The sequence below is a fragment of the Chrysemys picta genome, chromosome 1 (assembly GCF_011386835.1).
Source record: "Chrysemys picta bellii isolate R12L10 chromosome 1, ASM1138683v2, whole genome shotgun sequence".
NCBI lineage: Eukaryota > Metazoa > Chordata > Testudines > Emydidae > Chrysemys > Chrysemys picta.
The window spans coordinates 94,777,752-94,793,634 of record NC_088791.1 but is presented as its reverse complement, the minus strand read 5'-3'; the positions used below and the strand labels follow the sequence as shown (position 1 = coordinate 94,793,634).

Genomic DNA, 15,883 nt, shown 5'->3' with positions numbered 1-15,883 from the left:
TGCTATTTAATTTTAGGCATTTGTACGGTTCTCATCAATGTGGGAGCAGGAGGTGGGGAACGCCCCGTCACAGCTGGAGAACCGGGGAACAGGGCAGAGGGAATGACTTGCCCATGATCACCCAGGGTTGCTGAGTGACTAGCCCCTGGTTACACGGCCCGTGGCAGAGCTGGGAAATGAGCCCAGACCTCCCAAGGCCCAGTTCAGAGCCTGCGCCACCATCCCGCTCTTCCTCCCTCCATTGCAGAGGACGAGACGCGCGCGCCGGGCGGCCCAGGGGCCAGGCGGGCGCGCACACGCTGGCGTTAGCCGGTGGCGCTGTGGCCCCGGCTGCTCTGGACGGGCCGGTAGCCGAACCCCCGTCCCGCTGCAGGGGCCCAGGCGGAGGATGTGACGCGGCTGCTCCCTGCCATGGGATGCGGGGTTCAGCGGAGGCTCCCAAGCGGCCCCGCTACGGGGAGGGACAAGGAGCCGCAGCCCTCCCGTCCCTTCCCCCCACCAGAGACCGCTGCTCCCCCGCCCCGCCTCCCCCAACGTGGCGGCGGCAGGGGGCGAGCCAGAGCTAGGCCCCGCCCCTTCCTCTATTGGTTGTCCGGCTAGCAGCCGAGCGCTCTCCGTCGCCATAGCAACCCGCTCTCCTTCCCCCCCCCCCCCGGGGGCCGGCCCGTCTTATCGCGAGAGGCGAGCGTGGGGGCAGCGGCCGGGTCTCTAGAACACCTGCTCCCCACGGCACGCGAAGCGGGGGTGAGGGGGAAGAAGAGGTTAGGTAGGAGGCTTCCGGTCGGAAGTGACGTGGAGGAGCGGTGTTCTGACAGGTAGAGGCGGCAGGTGGATGCAGGTACCCAGCTCGAGCCAGCCGTTTCCGGTGAGTGACTAACCTCCTCCCCCATTCCAGCTTTGCCAGCCCCCAAAGGGGGGGCGCCTGAGGGGTCCCCATTAGCTCCCTGCTGCCCTGCCTCCGGTTCCCGGGCGTAGCCTGGGTCCGCTCTCCCTGGCCCCCCCCCGGGGGGCTGTTCCCTCCAGAGCCCCTGCCCTCCCCCCGTGCCAGCCTGGCCCCCTGCTGTGTCACCTCACCCCGAGCAGCAGAGAGGGATCCCCCAATGGTTGGCAGCCCTCCCACCCCCATGTCGAGCCGCCACCAACCCCGCTTGGCCCCCCGGCAGCACCGAGCCTGGCCGGTCGCCGCACAGCATAGGCACCTCGCAGACCCACCTGCGGGGTGCAGCGCGCAGGCAGGCTCCCCATATCCAGTGCCAGCCACCCCAATGGCGTGACGGAAACTGGGCGACTCCGAACATGGTGCGAACCCAGAGAAGAACCACTGTGCGGTTACTGTGACAGAGGAGAGGGTGAAGAAGAGAGACTTTTGCTACACTCCTGACTGAAATATGAGGGAACTGGAGAAAGATACTTCCTCAAACTGTCAGAAACTAGAAGAATTCCTGTAAAAAACAGTGAGGGGAAACTGTGCGTAGCCCCCGGAGGAGAGAGGCAGAGGACTGTGTGATACGTATCGACTTGCCCCAGAATCCAGAAGAAACTGAAATAGTAAATGGATGAAGGGGATAAGACTCCAGATACCACTGAAAAGTATTGTGCAAGCAGATACAACACACAAAGATTCAGCTTCCAAAATGGACCGTGTTCTGTCCTAAGCATTGCCAGTACTTGTATAGCTTGTAAAACAATAAAAAAAAAAAGCACTATTATCCCCATCCCCAACCCAGAGTGGAGAATCAGAAGGGTCTGAAATATCTTTCATCCCCAAGGCAGGAGAGGGTCTGACAGCTCCATCCCCCATTGGAAGAGAGAGAGAAAGGGGCTGACAGAGGGCACAGTTTGAGTCTTCAGTTTTAGCTGCTGAGCATAGATGAATTCAGATAATTAAGTTTACTGGGTTTTGTTCTTTTTTCCTCTTCCCAGGCACTTTGGTGTAAACGGAGTCTCAGGTCAAAAGACTCCAGCCAGCAAGAGCAATGTTTGGAGACTTGGACTATGACATTGAGGAGGATAAACTGTGAGTGCTTCACTTCCCTTTCCCAACAACTGAATATCACTAAGAATATGTGTACACTACAATGGGACAGCTGCAGTGCTGCTGCGGTAGTGTAGATACATATTACAGCGATGATGGTTTTTTCATCACTGTAATAAATCCACTCCTTTAAGAGGCAGTAGATAAGGTTGATGGAAGAATTCTTCTGTCAACCTAACTCTGTTTACAGTGGGGATTAGGTTGACCTAACTGTATTGCATGGGACTTGAAATTTTTCATAGCCCTGAGCGATATAGCTAGGTCAACCTAAGTTTTAAGTGTAGACGATGCCTAAGGAGCTGCAACCAGGACCTGCTCAAAGCAGGCAGAGTTGTTCGCTCCTGGTGATGTGTGTTGGAGATTTAGGTTCATTGTTCAGTTTTGATCTCTTACTCCCTATGGTTAGGAGGGATTGAGCCTTGCAGTGGTGGTGAGCAGAGGGAAAAGCATTCTATTGCTCTACAATGACTCTTCCTAATTTACTGATTGCACAGCAGTGTTAATGTGTTCTAAAGGGGCGCGCTCTGCTGGAATGGTAGGGAGGGAAATATGAAGTAGGAAAAAATAGCAGGAGAATGTATAATCCTTAAGGCTTTGAGTTTGTCACGGAGATCAGGGAAGTCATGGATTCTGTGACTTTTGCAGCATCCGGTGCACCTGGCTCAGGGGCAGCTCAGGCTGCCCCTGTGCCAGGTGCACCAGCTGCTGCTGCTGGGGTAGTCACGGGCGCCCGTACACCCCCAGCTGCAAAGTTTGGGTGTGGGAGGGGTAGGAGGTTGGATTCACAGCTCCCATTGGCTAGGAACCGTGGCCAATGGGAGCTGTGGGTGGTGCATGCAGGCAGAGGCAGCAAGCAGAGCTGCCTGGCCATGCCTCCGCCTAGCAGCTGAGCGAGGGGGATGTCCCCGCTTCTGGGGAGCCCCCCAGGTAAGAGCCACCCAGAGCCCACCTCATCCTGTCCAGTGCCCCAACCCCCTACCCCTCCCACACTCAAGTTTGATTCACTGGTATTTTTATTAAAAGTCATGGACAGGTCACGGGCCATTAATTTTTGTTTGTTGCTCGTGACCTGTCCGTGACTTTTACTAAATATACCCGTGACTAAAATGTAATAATAATAATCCATAGATCTATGACAGTCATGTGGAGCTCCCACAGCATGACAGCACTAGAATTTTATTTGAAAATAAAAGGGTTTTTGTGGGGTAAATAGAGGGACTCTGTTTTGAGAGTAGTCTTCACTGTCAGTCATATTTCATCCCCGCATATTTGTGTTGTGCATTTATTCACCTAACTCTTGGACAGAGATTTGAAAATAATAGCCACCAAAATATTTGAGGGTTTTAAGTATGCTTCACAGTATATCATGGAGCATGTTTTCTATCTCTATTCCTCACATACACTCAGAACTCCCAATGTATCTTTTTCACTCTCTCTATTCCCAGTGATAGAAGACAGAGGGGCCTAATTTTGACTGCAGTACTGGATTTGCTCACTAGGCTACTTCCATTATCACATATGTAATCATTAGCCTCTTGTTCAACTTAGTGATTTCAAATAAACCTATCTAAATCATGTTTGGGCAAGGTCCTTCCAATCTGGGCTGGAAGGCTAAACAGCAGCAGTAAGATGATTAGTTCAGATGAGAAGTATCTGGTATATTTTCAGATTATACATTTTAGCTCTTGCATGCAGATACTGCTATACCAACCTGTATCAGTAATCATTTCTCTCTCTCTATTGTTCTAGTGGGATCCCCACCGTTCCTGGGACAGTAACCTTGAAGAAGGACACTCAGAATCTGATTGGGATCAGCATTGGGGGAGGAGCACAGTACTGTCCCTGTCTCTATATTGTTCAGGTGGGCACTCATGGAAGAGGAGAGTATTCTGATTGTCCTTGTGAAGCAATGTTAAACTTGACAGATGGAAGCTGAGGGGGGGGCATAGAGAACCTTATATTTTCTGCTTTTGTCAGAGTGCGAAGCGTCCTCTTTCTTTGCCAGCAAACGGAAGTTTCTCACACTAATTGGGAATAGTTCTGGAAAGATAGGGTTAAGGCTCCTGAATTCACACATCCACCTGAGAATCAGCAGAGTGCTGGGAGCATATTAAAATTCAAAGAGGTCAGAGGGGGAAGTGCCATAGGTGATGTACTAGATCAGTGGTTCTCAACCAGGGGTATGTGTACCTCTGGGGGTACTTAGAGGCCTTCCAGGGGGTACATCAACTCATCTAGATATTTACCTACTTTTACAACAGGCTACATACAAAGCACTAGCGAAGTCAGTACAAACTAAAATTTCATACAGACAATGACTTGTTTATACTGCTCTATATGCTATACACTGAAATGTAAGTACATTTATATTCCAATTGATTTATTTTACAATCATATGGTGGAAAATGAGAGTGTAAGCAATTTTTCAGTAATAGTGGCTGTGACATTTTTTTATTCTTATGTCTGATTTTTGTAAGCAAGTATGTTTAAGTGAGATGAAACTCGGGGGTACACAAGACAAATCAGACTCTCGAAAGGGGCACAGTAGTCTGGACAGTTGAGAACTACTGTACTAGACTTCAAGAAATCCTGCCGTAGATGATGCACAAAGTAGAGGTGACAGGCCCCAGAAGGAACTGTGTGCTCACCTCTCCTCAGATCCATGTGGGGTGTCTAAATGTTATGGGTTGGGAAGGGAAGCGAAATAGAGGCTGGCCCATAAATAAGACTTAATTGCGCTCCTTTCTGGCTCCATATTTCCTCTACTCTTCCTTTTCTCTCCTAGGTGTTTGATAACACTCCGGCAGCCCTAGATGGAACTGTGGCGGCTGGCGATGAAATCACAGGAGTGAATGGGAAGTCAGTAAAAGGGAAAACCAAAGTGGAGGTAGCCAAAATGATACAGGTGGTAAAGGTAAGGAGTAGGAACGGTCCAATGGAACAGGTTGGGTCACAGATTATAAACTGTTGTCCTTCAGTAGAGGAGGCCCCTGCTGCTCAATTCCAGAACAACAGCTCTGGCTTTGCTATTCCATCCAGGGAGAAGTGACTATTCACTACAACAAACTCCAAGCCGACCCAAAGCAGGGCAAGTCCTTGGATATCGGTAAGACATGCTGGTTTCTCTCTCTCCCTTCAAATGCAGGGTAGGAGGAGGGTGGTGAGGAGATCCCAGTCAAAATCAGACTTTGTTTCAGTATTTGCTGTTGTTTTGTCTCCTTTAAATGGACACAACCTAACCTTGGGTTGGTTTTTTCTTTTTTTAAAGTCCTTCTCTGTGTTACTAATAATACCTATTTAAAATTAAATTAACTTTATCAGTTTTGCTGTTGCTTGCTTTCTGCATTGTGTTCAGTTTGGACAGTAAAACTCAATGAGTCAGTTTCATATACTGTTTTTCATTCAGTCTGCCCTTGCTGGTGTTTTTGGATTTCTGACAGTGCATGGAAAGATTCCAGTCCAAAACTCCTGTCTTCAGTTAATCTTATTTTAGATAATCATTAGGACATTTCTCTCCGTATTGGGTTTTGTAAAACTTTTTTTAAACAAAAGCTACATTTTGAGTTTAACCTACCCGAGTGTCCCCTTTAAATGTGATCACATTCCCAGCACCCTGGAAAAGCTGAACCGCGCATATAGTAAAGGGTAGCCCCTCTTATTTCTTTAGATTTTCTTTTGTTTTCATTCTCCCCTGCCAGTGAAGATGCTGACAAACTAAAGGAAACTCAGACAAGGGCAGCCAAAAATAAACAGGGGCTGGGAAATGGATTTCTGAGAAAAAATAAGAGCGAAGGGCCTGATTTATCAGAGGTGCCAAGTATCCACGACTTCAGCTGACGTCACTGGGAGCTGCAGGCATTCAGCACTTCTGAAAAATCATGCCCTAAATACATGTAGAATAGTCATAGGATTACGAAAAGGGCATAATTATCTTCAGGAATCTGAAAGGAATGATCACCAAACAGGGAGAGGAAATGTTAAGGGTGGTACAAAGACTTTTAACTAAGAGTCATGAGATAAAATTAAGCAAAGGGAAAATTTTGACTGAGTACTAAATCCTACTTGCCTTACTCTCACGCTATTCTGTTAACTTCATTGGAAGTTGAGTAAAGTAAGCAAGATGTGGTCTTGAATGTCAAGGCATATTTCCTATGGTGAGAGCTATTAGGCTGTGTCTTCCAAAGAAAGTTGTGGAAGCCTCATTGCCTGGGGTACATAGGACTTGATTAGAGAACATATTGTAGGGAACTTGCCTGCATTGGCCCAGGTTCAGATCTTCCCTGCATCTAATTTCTGTGGCATTGTCTTTCTGTTCTCTGCTCAGTCTCCTCTGAGCTCTGCTGAGTTAGGCTCAATCTAGCCAGTTTGGTACCTGAAACCTGAGTTTTGTTAACTGTGTTCTTTGTGACTGTGGAAATTACCCTGATCCTGAGTTTTGACACTTTTTGCTGGGTGTAGTGTTAAAGAAAGTGAAGCACCGATTGGTGGAGAACATGAGCTCGGGTACAGCAGATGCCTTGGGACTAAGCCGAGCCATCCTCTGCAATGGTAAGCAGCCAGAGAAAGGCACCTTCCTGTTTGGCTACTGGCAATGTCAGTTAAGCTGGTATCCAATAATGCCATGTGGGGTAGTGTTTGTTAAGCTGGTGCCCAGTAGTACTAGTGGGGCAAGGGGTCTGACTAGGGCAGGCACCTCTCCTGATACTTGCATGAGACACAGTCTCATATACTTAGATCACAGGACAGTGAGAGATTCCTGAGTGTTTTTTTGTTGTGCAGCATTGCAGTGTTATGAGTGCATGGCAATGCAACCTCACAGCATTCAGTGACACAACAATCATTTTGCAAGGTCAAAATAATTATACCAACAAGCAACAGCCCTCCTATCTGCTAGTGTCCTTTCTATCATTTCTTTAACTGTATTCTGACTACAGGCATTTGTTTCAGTTTTGTTGAGTCATGTCACACCTTATAGTAACCCTGTGTGAAACACACTGCCTGCAAGTGTCCCGTGTGCATAATAAACCTGGATTCAAAAAAAGTCTCCCTGGCTGCATGGCTATGTCCCTCATAATACCCTCTGCAGTCCCAAATGGGTATGGCAGTTCTGTACTTCCTGTGCTGTTAAACAGCTGCCACCTTCCAGTCTGGATGTAGCTGCATTTCAGTGGTGAATGAAGTGATTCTCCATACACCTTTTCATGTGTGTTAAGAATGCCTAAATTATTGTGAGATTGGGGCTATAGGTCACATTTTAAACCTGTTACAAGTGTAGGGAAAACAATGTTTCCAATTACTTGTGGCCCAGACTTCAACTTCTAATAGTCAAGGAGTTCATGACTGTCCATATGTTCAATCCCAATCCCTTAATAATAAATGAATATGTCAGGCGCTGTGGGATGTCTGGATAAAAGATGTTATATTAATGTCTGTCAGGCATTTCTTCATGTACAACCTCTTCTGTCTTAGGATAGTAGTAGGGTATGCATGAACCTGAGCATTTCTTGTGATATTCATTCAGCTTTCTCATCTGAGGGGTGCAGTAATTATCTAGCAGTTACCCCGTCCCTCCTTCTAATTTGTCGTAGTTAAACACAAGCTCTGCTTTCTTCCCTCAGGATTGTGCCTTCTTGTCATTTATTACTGTTGTAAATAGGGCTGCCCAGCCTCTGTGGGAAATACGCTGGGTCCCTGTATATCATGATTGCATCCACAGCCCATGACATAATATTCTGGGGCTCTTTAACTGATAGCTGGATTGACAGGACACAACAGAACAGTGATAATCAGGGCCAATCCAGTGAATTTCAAATAGGTGGTGAGTCGAATTATACAACTCTGAATCCAGTTTGGATTAATTTTTAAAGTTTTACCTGTTGGGTAAGGAGCCAGACTTTTGAGGAGGTGGGGAGAGGGTGTTTTCAACCATTCATATAAAATAAATACCCTCTCCTTTCAGCCACTCACATTCCTATGTTCCCCTGGATTCAGCATCATAACCACCTGTTCTCTGGTTCTTTGCTCCCCTCTAGATGGATTGGTGAAGAGGCTGGAGGAGCTGGAGAGAACCGCAGAGCTGTACAAAGGTAAATTGCCCTCTTCTGTCAGACATCTCGATTGGGATTGGAGGAGGGAGGCTACTGTGTCAGTGGGATGATTTGTATGTTCTCTCTCTCTCTCTTCCCGCACCACAGGCATGACAGAGCACACCAAGAGTCTCCTTAGAGCTTTCTTTGAACTCTCCCAGACACACAGAGGTAAACAGACTGGAAGGAATTCAGTCCTCAAACTTGTAGCAGGCTGACCACCCTAGGCTGGGGGAGTGGATGTCTATGATATTATCAGATCTCAGAAACATCAGACCTAATCAGTACTTGAACCATGACCCCCAACAAAAACTAGAGACTGCAGGAATGAGTGAGGAAGTGGTGCACTTCCTTCTGAGTCAGTTCAGAAACAATTCCCTAGCATGGTGTTAATGGGCACTGTGCTGCCATAGGTACCATCTTTCACATGAGACATAAAAGTGAGTCGCTGACTATTTGTGGTCTTTAAGGAACCTCTGGCATTCTGCGAGAATAGGATTGTTACACTGCACTTGGCCAAATTCTAGCTTGTGGGAATGGTTAATAATATCCGACACGGAGGCTTCTCTCCAGATAAACCCCTTCTCCATTTGTATGTATTTTTTAATTTGCTCAGCGTTTGGAGATGTTTTCTCGGTCATTGGTGTACGGGAACCACAGCCAGCTGCCAGTGAAGCCTTTGTGAAATTTGCAGATGCCCATCGCAGCATCGAGAAATTTGGGATCCGCCTACTGAAAACTATCAAACCGGTAAAGAATCAAAGCACAGGAGAGGGGATTGGCATCAGCGTATAGGAGAAAGGGGGGAATGGTGGGAGAGGAGCCCAGAAATGGAGGAGTCTGTCTTTGAGGGTATGGTCTTAAAAATTGTGATGGGAAGAATTAGAAATAACACTGTAGAAACTTTCTTTAAAGGAACTGTCTAAACAGTTAAGACAGAGTAGCTGTTGTAAATGTATCTATAGTTTGCAGAGTTATTTGAACATGTTTGTGCAAACTTCCCCCTCTGGCCACCCGCCAACTAGACTGTCACACTTGCACGCACACTCTCCAGTATGCCTGTTCTCCTTTTGGAGGCTCCACATCTGTTGATAATATATTTACATCTACATAGTCCCTTCCATCCTTGAGCTCTCTGCTAAGACTGTCCACGAAAGGGAACAAATCGTACCATTCATGCTGGTGACTTCTGTGACATGGACACCTGCCTCGCTGTGAACAAGATTGAGGGTGCCCTAACTCATAGCAGCAGGCCATCAAGTCCTTTTAGCTCCCTTTTAATGCTCCTTTTCCTCCTTAGCCCTGTAACTTTACTAACATGTTTTCTCTGAAGATGCTGACTGACCTGAACACGTACCTGAACAAAGCCATTCCCGACACAAGACTGACCATCAAAAAATACCTGGATGTCAAGTTTGAGTACTTGGTGAGCTGTTCTCTCTCTCTCTCTCTCTCTCTCTCTTTTTTTTTTTAATTAACATCTGGGAGAGATTGGGTTTCATAGAGTCATAGCACATGGGCACAGAGAAGACCTATTCATTCACATGTACTCTATTTCCTGGTCAAGAGTATTCCATATCTAGCACTTTCTCCAGTCTCCAGGACCCAAGAAACATGCTTCAGCTACTTCCCTTGAGAGACTATTCTGTAACCTAACAGACCTCACAATTAAGATACATTTCCTGATATCCACATGACATATTGGTTCGTTAAATGTAACCTCCTTATTTGTAAGGGAGCTCCTACACAATTTACCATCTTGGAATCTCCTGAACGCTTCCTCTCTCTCCGCAGCATTAATACCCTTCAGATATTTGAGTTGGCCATTATTTAGCCAAGCTAGACAATTGACAATCTTTCCTCTTAAATCAATCCTTCCAGCCCTTTAATCATTTCATCGCTTTCTTATTTATTCCTGGTGACTTTTTGCTATGGTAGTGCCCCAAACCATACACAGCACAGAGCTTTTTAGTAAACTGTAAGTTCTTTAGGGAGGGACAGAATCTTCCTGTATGTCTATCCAGGGTCCAGGATGTTTTGGGTGCTACTGTAGTATAAATAACAAGCCCCTTCCCCTGCTTGCCTGCCTGCTTCCTAGGAGGGGCGTGCTTCCCCTGCTTCCCCTTTCTCCAAACGGGGTTCATTCTCCTTCTGAGATATTGCATCTGATCCATCTGGGCTTCTCCCAGTGTCCATGGCCACACTATTTGAGAAGGTCTTGAGAAGCAGGGACAACCCCCTACACGTCTGATTGCTGGAAACTTGGTCACACAATACTTTGTGTGGTGATGATGTGTTGTTGTTTTTTAACCCTTGGTGTTTTCTGTTCTTTAACCCTTCCTTTGTAGTCTTACTGCCTGAAAGTGAAGGAGATGGATGATGAGGAATACAGCTGCATTGTGAGTACAGATTGCAGGTTGTATTTCTATAGCATTTTGTCCTCCCTCACATGCAACCCACAGAAACACAGATGTGCCTGCATACAGCCATACATTAGCCCTGCTAATAATACATTAAAATTGTTAGTTTTCAAACCTGAAAGTCTTTGAATGCTATGCAGAAAATATAACTGATACCATTTATGAAACACATCCCATCATCACAAATCATTGGGACCAGTCATCATCTCTATTGCATGCTCATTGGATTGTGTGTCCTACTCTTCTAGTAATACTAGTATGTGTTAAGGATTACTATACAGTGTTATCCTAATGGATTCCACTTGAGTATAATGTGCAGTTTATCTTAAGTCCTGTATTAGATACTCTGCATCCCACACTAATGCAAATTTGTTTGTAAGTTGCAATTGTAGTTGTTTAAGGAAAATTTCAGGAGAATCTCTCCTAGTGACAATGTACTTAAATATTTATAATTATAATTGGAAGACTTCCAAAAATCCAGTAAAATCCTCAAACTGGCATGGAAAATAATTCCTAGCATTGAATATAGCCTTGTGACTCTTCAAAGTGCTGTACAAATCTTAATCCTTACCAACAACTTATAAGGTAAATAAAGATGCCTTGTGTATGCCTCAGTTTCCCCAACTATACAAGGGGGTTTTGGACTTGTCCAAGGTCAGAGATGGACTCAGTATCAGAGCTGAGATTAGAACTCCGCATTCCTTGGTGCCCACTTCTTTGCTCAGAGGACCAGACAATGGTGCCTCCTTAGTAACTAGTAAAACTTGAGTAACCCAACACCTAATGATGATGATATACATCCTGCTAAATGGGAGAAGAAAATCTCTCCCCCTGGGCCAGCAGGGTGCCATTGTTGGGCTTTGGCACACATGAATGAAGGGTACATTCCAGACCCACAGGCAGAAGCAAGTATGTGTGTAGGGAGGAAGCACGGTCTGCTGTCCCCTGTGCTGACAGACCCCATCGCTTTTCTCTCAAACATGTGCTGTTGGACAATTAGTAGTTCCACCCTTACTGACTTCCAGTGCCATGACTAGAGGTAGGCAACATACGGATGCCTGGATAGAGTTGCCCTCTACAGGGCTTTGGAGCTGTGTTCCGGCTCCGCTCCAGGCAAAAACCTGCAGCTCCACTGCTCCGGAGCTGCTCTGTGCTCCAGCTCTGGGCTCCGCTTCAAAGCCCTGTCAAGGGTTTTATATATTTGAAAAGAAACCTTGCTGCTTGCTTGTGAGGCAACATGCAAGTGGTGAAGCTTGCAGGAAGGCAGCCGTCACAAACTGGCATAAGTTTATCTATCCCACCTGCATTTTCTCAAGCACCTGCTTGCATGTACAATAGTCTTGTTGGGTACTGGTGTCTCTCTCAATAACTCAGCTAAGAAATCCAGTACCAGCTGGCCATCTGTTCTCACCTTTCCAGGTTGAAAGGGACTATAAGTCCCATTCCCTTGTGTCATAGTAATGCTCATTTCTTCATCCCTGCTATTATGTGTTTGGCCTTTGAAGTGGCCGTTTTAACAGTAGATTTAGAGGCTCTGGGCTCCAGCTCGTAGCTTGCCTAGGACTAGCTCCGTGTTCCTAGTCATCAGTGGTTCCTGTGCTGTGTTTCAATGGTCCCAAGAAGGCTGCAGCAGGATCACATGGTGACCTGAGGTTCATGGGATCACATCAGTAAGCCTCTGGCACGGTGGACTTTTGGGGAGTCTTTAAAATGGTGTGGTGTTCTTGGCAGGCACTGGGCGAGCCCCTCTACAGGGTCAGCACTGGGAACTATGAGTATCGCTTAGTCCTACGCTGCCGCCAGGAGGCACGCACACGTTTTGCCAGGATGAGGAAGGATGTGCTGGAGAAGATTGAACTGCTGGACCAGAAACATGGTGAGTGTCACTGCCCTCCTTCATGGCCCCTATGGGCTTCATCCAGACAGGGGTTCTTTGCCCTTGTGGTCCCTCCTCATCTTAGCCCAGAAACCCTTGCTGCCAGCATCTCACTGACCTCATCCAGTCTGGGTCCCTTGTCCTCATGGATCCTTCTGTTAGAGTGCTTGGGAGACAGCTGTGCACAGAGCATGAATGTGCCTGCTGCATAGAAATATTTGGCTAATCTCAGGGAGGGAGGCTTGGTCACAGCCTTGGGGGTGAGGGGAGAGATACTCCTGTGGGTTCTGAAAACCCTGGGGAACAGATTAGTTGCAATTAGCTTGATGACATTCTGTGGTACACACACCCCTCAAATCCAGGGTAACGGGGTGTGGACATGGTGGTTGGTCACTGAAAAAGCAAGAGTGCATGTGAGAGGGAGAACACTATCTGCTATATTCCCCACTGACACACTCCCAACCCATCCCCTCTGCAGTGCAGGACATCGTGTTCCAGCTCCAGCGCTTTGTCTCCACCATGTCCAAGTACAATGATGACTGCTACGCCGTGCTCCGGGACGCAGATGTCTTTCCCATCGAAGTGGACCTAGCACGCACTACCCTGAGCTATGGTCAGAAGGACGTCTTCTCAGATGGGGCAGAGGAGGAAGAGGAAGCAGGAGAGCGAGAGGCCAGGAGGAAGGAGGAAGCAAATGGCGAAAAGCTTATTGATGATGCCTGAATATGCTGACACAGCGGGCGGGAAAGACATTAGAGACTGATAAAATCTGTTTCACATGGTGATTCGTCCTCAGTGATTTTCTGTATAAGCTCAGCCAGGGATTCCTCCTCTGCTTCGGATGGGGGCAGTTGGGATGACTTGGGCGCAAAGTCCGCACTCTTTCCAGCCTCCACTTTCTCCTTCCCTCCCTCTTTGCCTGGATGGCTTTCCCCAGTGTTCCATTGCCCAACTCGGAGGCTGAGGTAGGGGGTTACTGTGGGGAACCCTTTGAGGAATTCCCTCCCCGCACCATATGATTCCACCTGTGGAGGGGACCTTTCTGAGTGTGAAGAGCACATCCCTCCTCTTCTGCTGCCTGCGTCTGCTAAAAAAAGCACCTCAAGAGGGATAACTATGGACAGCAAGAACAGCTCCTCCTGATCTGCCCTCACTAGATGGAAAAATGCTGAAGTCAGCAGGACCACTCGCTCCACTGCTGACTACCCTGGGACCAGAGGGTTTTGCCTCTCTACTCTCCCACTTCAAATGTTGTTTACAATTCTACTGCCCCTGCTGGCTCTAGGTAGGTGTGAGGATGCTAGAGGAATCTGCCCCCTCTCCACCTGCTTTGGCTACTGTTTCCTAGGGAAGAGAAGGAGAACCCAGGCAAGCTGAGGTGTAGAACTAGTGGTAGATGTAAACAGGGCATCAACCAACAAGGGACTGATGAAATCCTTTAAGGAAAGGGCTGCCTGGAGCCCTTCCCATGTGTAGCATAACCCTCCCCAAAGAAAGAGAAGGGAAATGGCCTTTATCAGAGAGGAACCATCTTCATCAGTACATGGGCAACAGGTGAACCTTCTACTAGTCAAAGAGAGGAGGTTTGTGAAATTCACACTGGCTCAGGGGACTCTGGTCCATGTGTTTCCTTGGTCATTTCCCCCTCTCACATTTTGCTCCTGGTTGGCCTTAACCAGATTTGCTCCTTGAGGATGCACAGCTTGTCATGTGCACCCCTCCCTGTGCATAGGTGCCAAGAGGTGTGATCATTATAAAACTGGGGAGGAGTTGCTACGGCCTTATATCAGAGAGTGTGTTGAACAACACACAGTCTTATGGGGAAGGGAAAACAGTGCCTGCAGATGGAGATTATTTTAGACACGTGATGTAAGGAGCATGGCGTATTCAATCACCCACCCCCACCCTACAGCTTGCCCTGTTGCTACATGACCATTCGGTTTCCCATTTTGTGCTGCCTTCGGGCCAGAAAGCCCAGTTGAAACTCATAGCTAAGGCTCCTCACCCCCAACACAAGGCAAGGGGAAAAGGAAAAATCAGGGGAAGTAAGGATTCCTCCCAACCCTTCTTCCCTTTCTCTCTCCTTTTTGGAGTCCCAGTTCCATATATGGCTTTGTTTGTGGCAGTGATCTGTTGGGGGTGAAGGTTTTGACTTCTCCCTAAGGATGACATGTACCAGCTGGCAGTGAGCAAGGCTATTAAGGGCATTAATTTATGATTTATATGTTTTTTACTTGTTTTGTTTCTGGACTCTGTTGTCATCATCTCCGTGGGTGCCTCAAGAAGGCCAGCTAGGGCTAGGCTGCTCTGGAAGACTTGAATGGGCTTTAATATGCTGATGGTTGCCTCTAATAAAGAAAAACATAACATTTCTATTTTCCTTCCCTTTTTCACTGGCTTTTTCGTGATCTGTTCGCTTCTCCTCATCTCTCTATTTTGGACCTGAGGTGGGACATGAAGGTTGTGCATAAGGCTATGTTCCTTTTGTCTTAAGGGGGATATTAACTCCTTGAACAGAATTATGGTGGCCATCACTGCACCTTGCTTTGCAGATGAAAAGTGTGATGTACATGCTCCATAAGGCTATACACGGGGTGTCCTATGTTCCTAGGTGTGCTATGGCTCAGCTTAGAGGGCAAATATAGCCTTGCAGAACACAGTAGTCCACCTCAATCCTGTCCCGCGGCATCCCTTGCTATTCCAATGCTAGGTTCTAACCACAAACTCAGCTGCCACACCTCAAGCCTGAGCTGACAGTAAGTCCTGACCTTGTGAGCAGAGGCTGCCAGCTGTGTCAAAGAGGTAGCTTATAGGAATGGAAAATATCAGTGATGGAGCTTGATGGAGCTCCAGCAAACCACATTTCACCAGCTCTGGCCACAGCCTCTCTCCCTAAGCTCTGAATTCTGACTGGCAGAGATCACAGGGCAGGCTGCTTAGCATCCCATTTGGAGTGTTATAGTGCAATACGATGGTACCAACTTTTCTTTTAAAAAGCACTCCTCATGCTTTGTCCTGCTGAGGGGTTCGGGAGTCCAGGCTGACACTGTTTGAATGGGAGTTGGACAAGAGCAACCACAGTAAGCAAGCAACTGGAGGGACCAAATGTATATAGGAAAACTGTTGGAGGAGGAGTATCAAGTGCAGTCCGGGTCCTGAGCTATGGTAAGCCATGTTCAGTGCAACTTGGAAGGGGAAGTGGCAAAGGTGGCTCTATACCATCTTCATGGCCCCTGGGGGGGTGGGGGAAACTGGTCTGGTCCTGGATATCCTGGGATCTTGCTCCTCAGCAGCCCATATCCCCCTAGAGGTGCTCTAGCGGTAACCTTTCCCTGGCTTGGCCCCTATGCTGAGGCCAGTGTGGAGTAGCTATCCCTTCTGCTGAGTTCCCATGACGAAAAAGGAATTCCCAGCTACTGCTTGGTGCTGCCTATGTTGGGAGACAGACTCTGACCACAAGGTTGTA

At 47.4% G+C, this 15,883-nt stretch overlaps 1 protein-coding gene across 2 annotated transcripts; it reads left to right on the top strand.

The window, feature by feature from the left end:
• Positions 1 to 390: 390 nt before the first annotated feature.
• On the top strand, positions 391 to 14,797 carry PICK1 (protein interacting with PRKCA 1). Of its 2 annotated transcripts, none has more exons than XM_008179313.4 (13): positions 391 to 865; positions 1,924 to 2,017; positions 3,785 to 3,896; positions 4,821 to 4,949; positions 5,075 to 5,141; positions 6,494 to 6,583; positions 8,068 to 8,121; positions 8,230 to 8,292; positions 8,738 to 8,871; positions 9,455 to 9,547; positions 10,470 to 10,520; positions 12,273 to 12,417; positions 12,901 to 14,797. In XM_008179313.4, exons 2-13 carry the CDS (start codon positions 1,977 to 1,979, stop codon positions 12,951 to 12,953), a joined length of 1,032 nt encoding a protein of 343 aa, XP_008177535.1. In that variant the 5' UTR covers positions 391 to 865; positions 1,924 to 1,976; the 3' UTR covers positions 12,954 to 14,797. The 2 variants fall into 2 exon arrangements, with proteins under 2 accessions (XP_008177535.1, XP_008177534.1); XM_008179312.4 differs by having other exon boundaries at positions 12,896 to 14,797.
• The last annotated feature ends 1,086 nt before the right edge of the window (positions 14,798 to 15,883 follow it).

Bases quoted from the DNA above. Each gene is read 5' to 3' on its own strand.
- PICK1 (XM_008179312.4), top strand. From the start codon at position 1,977: ATGTTTGGAGACTTGGACTATGACATTGAGGAGGATAAACT. The intron at 8,872-9,454 runs GTAAAGAATCAA...TTTTCTCTGAAG, and splicing joins TACTGAAAACTATCAAACCG to ATGCTGACTGACCTGAACAC. The intron at 12,418-12,895 runs GTGAGTGTCACT...TCCCCTCTGCAG, and splicing joins ACTGCTGGACCAGAAACATG to TGCAGGACATCGTGTTCCAG.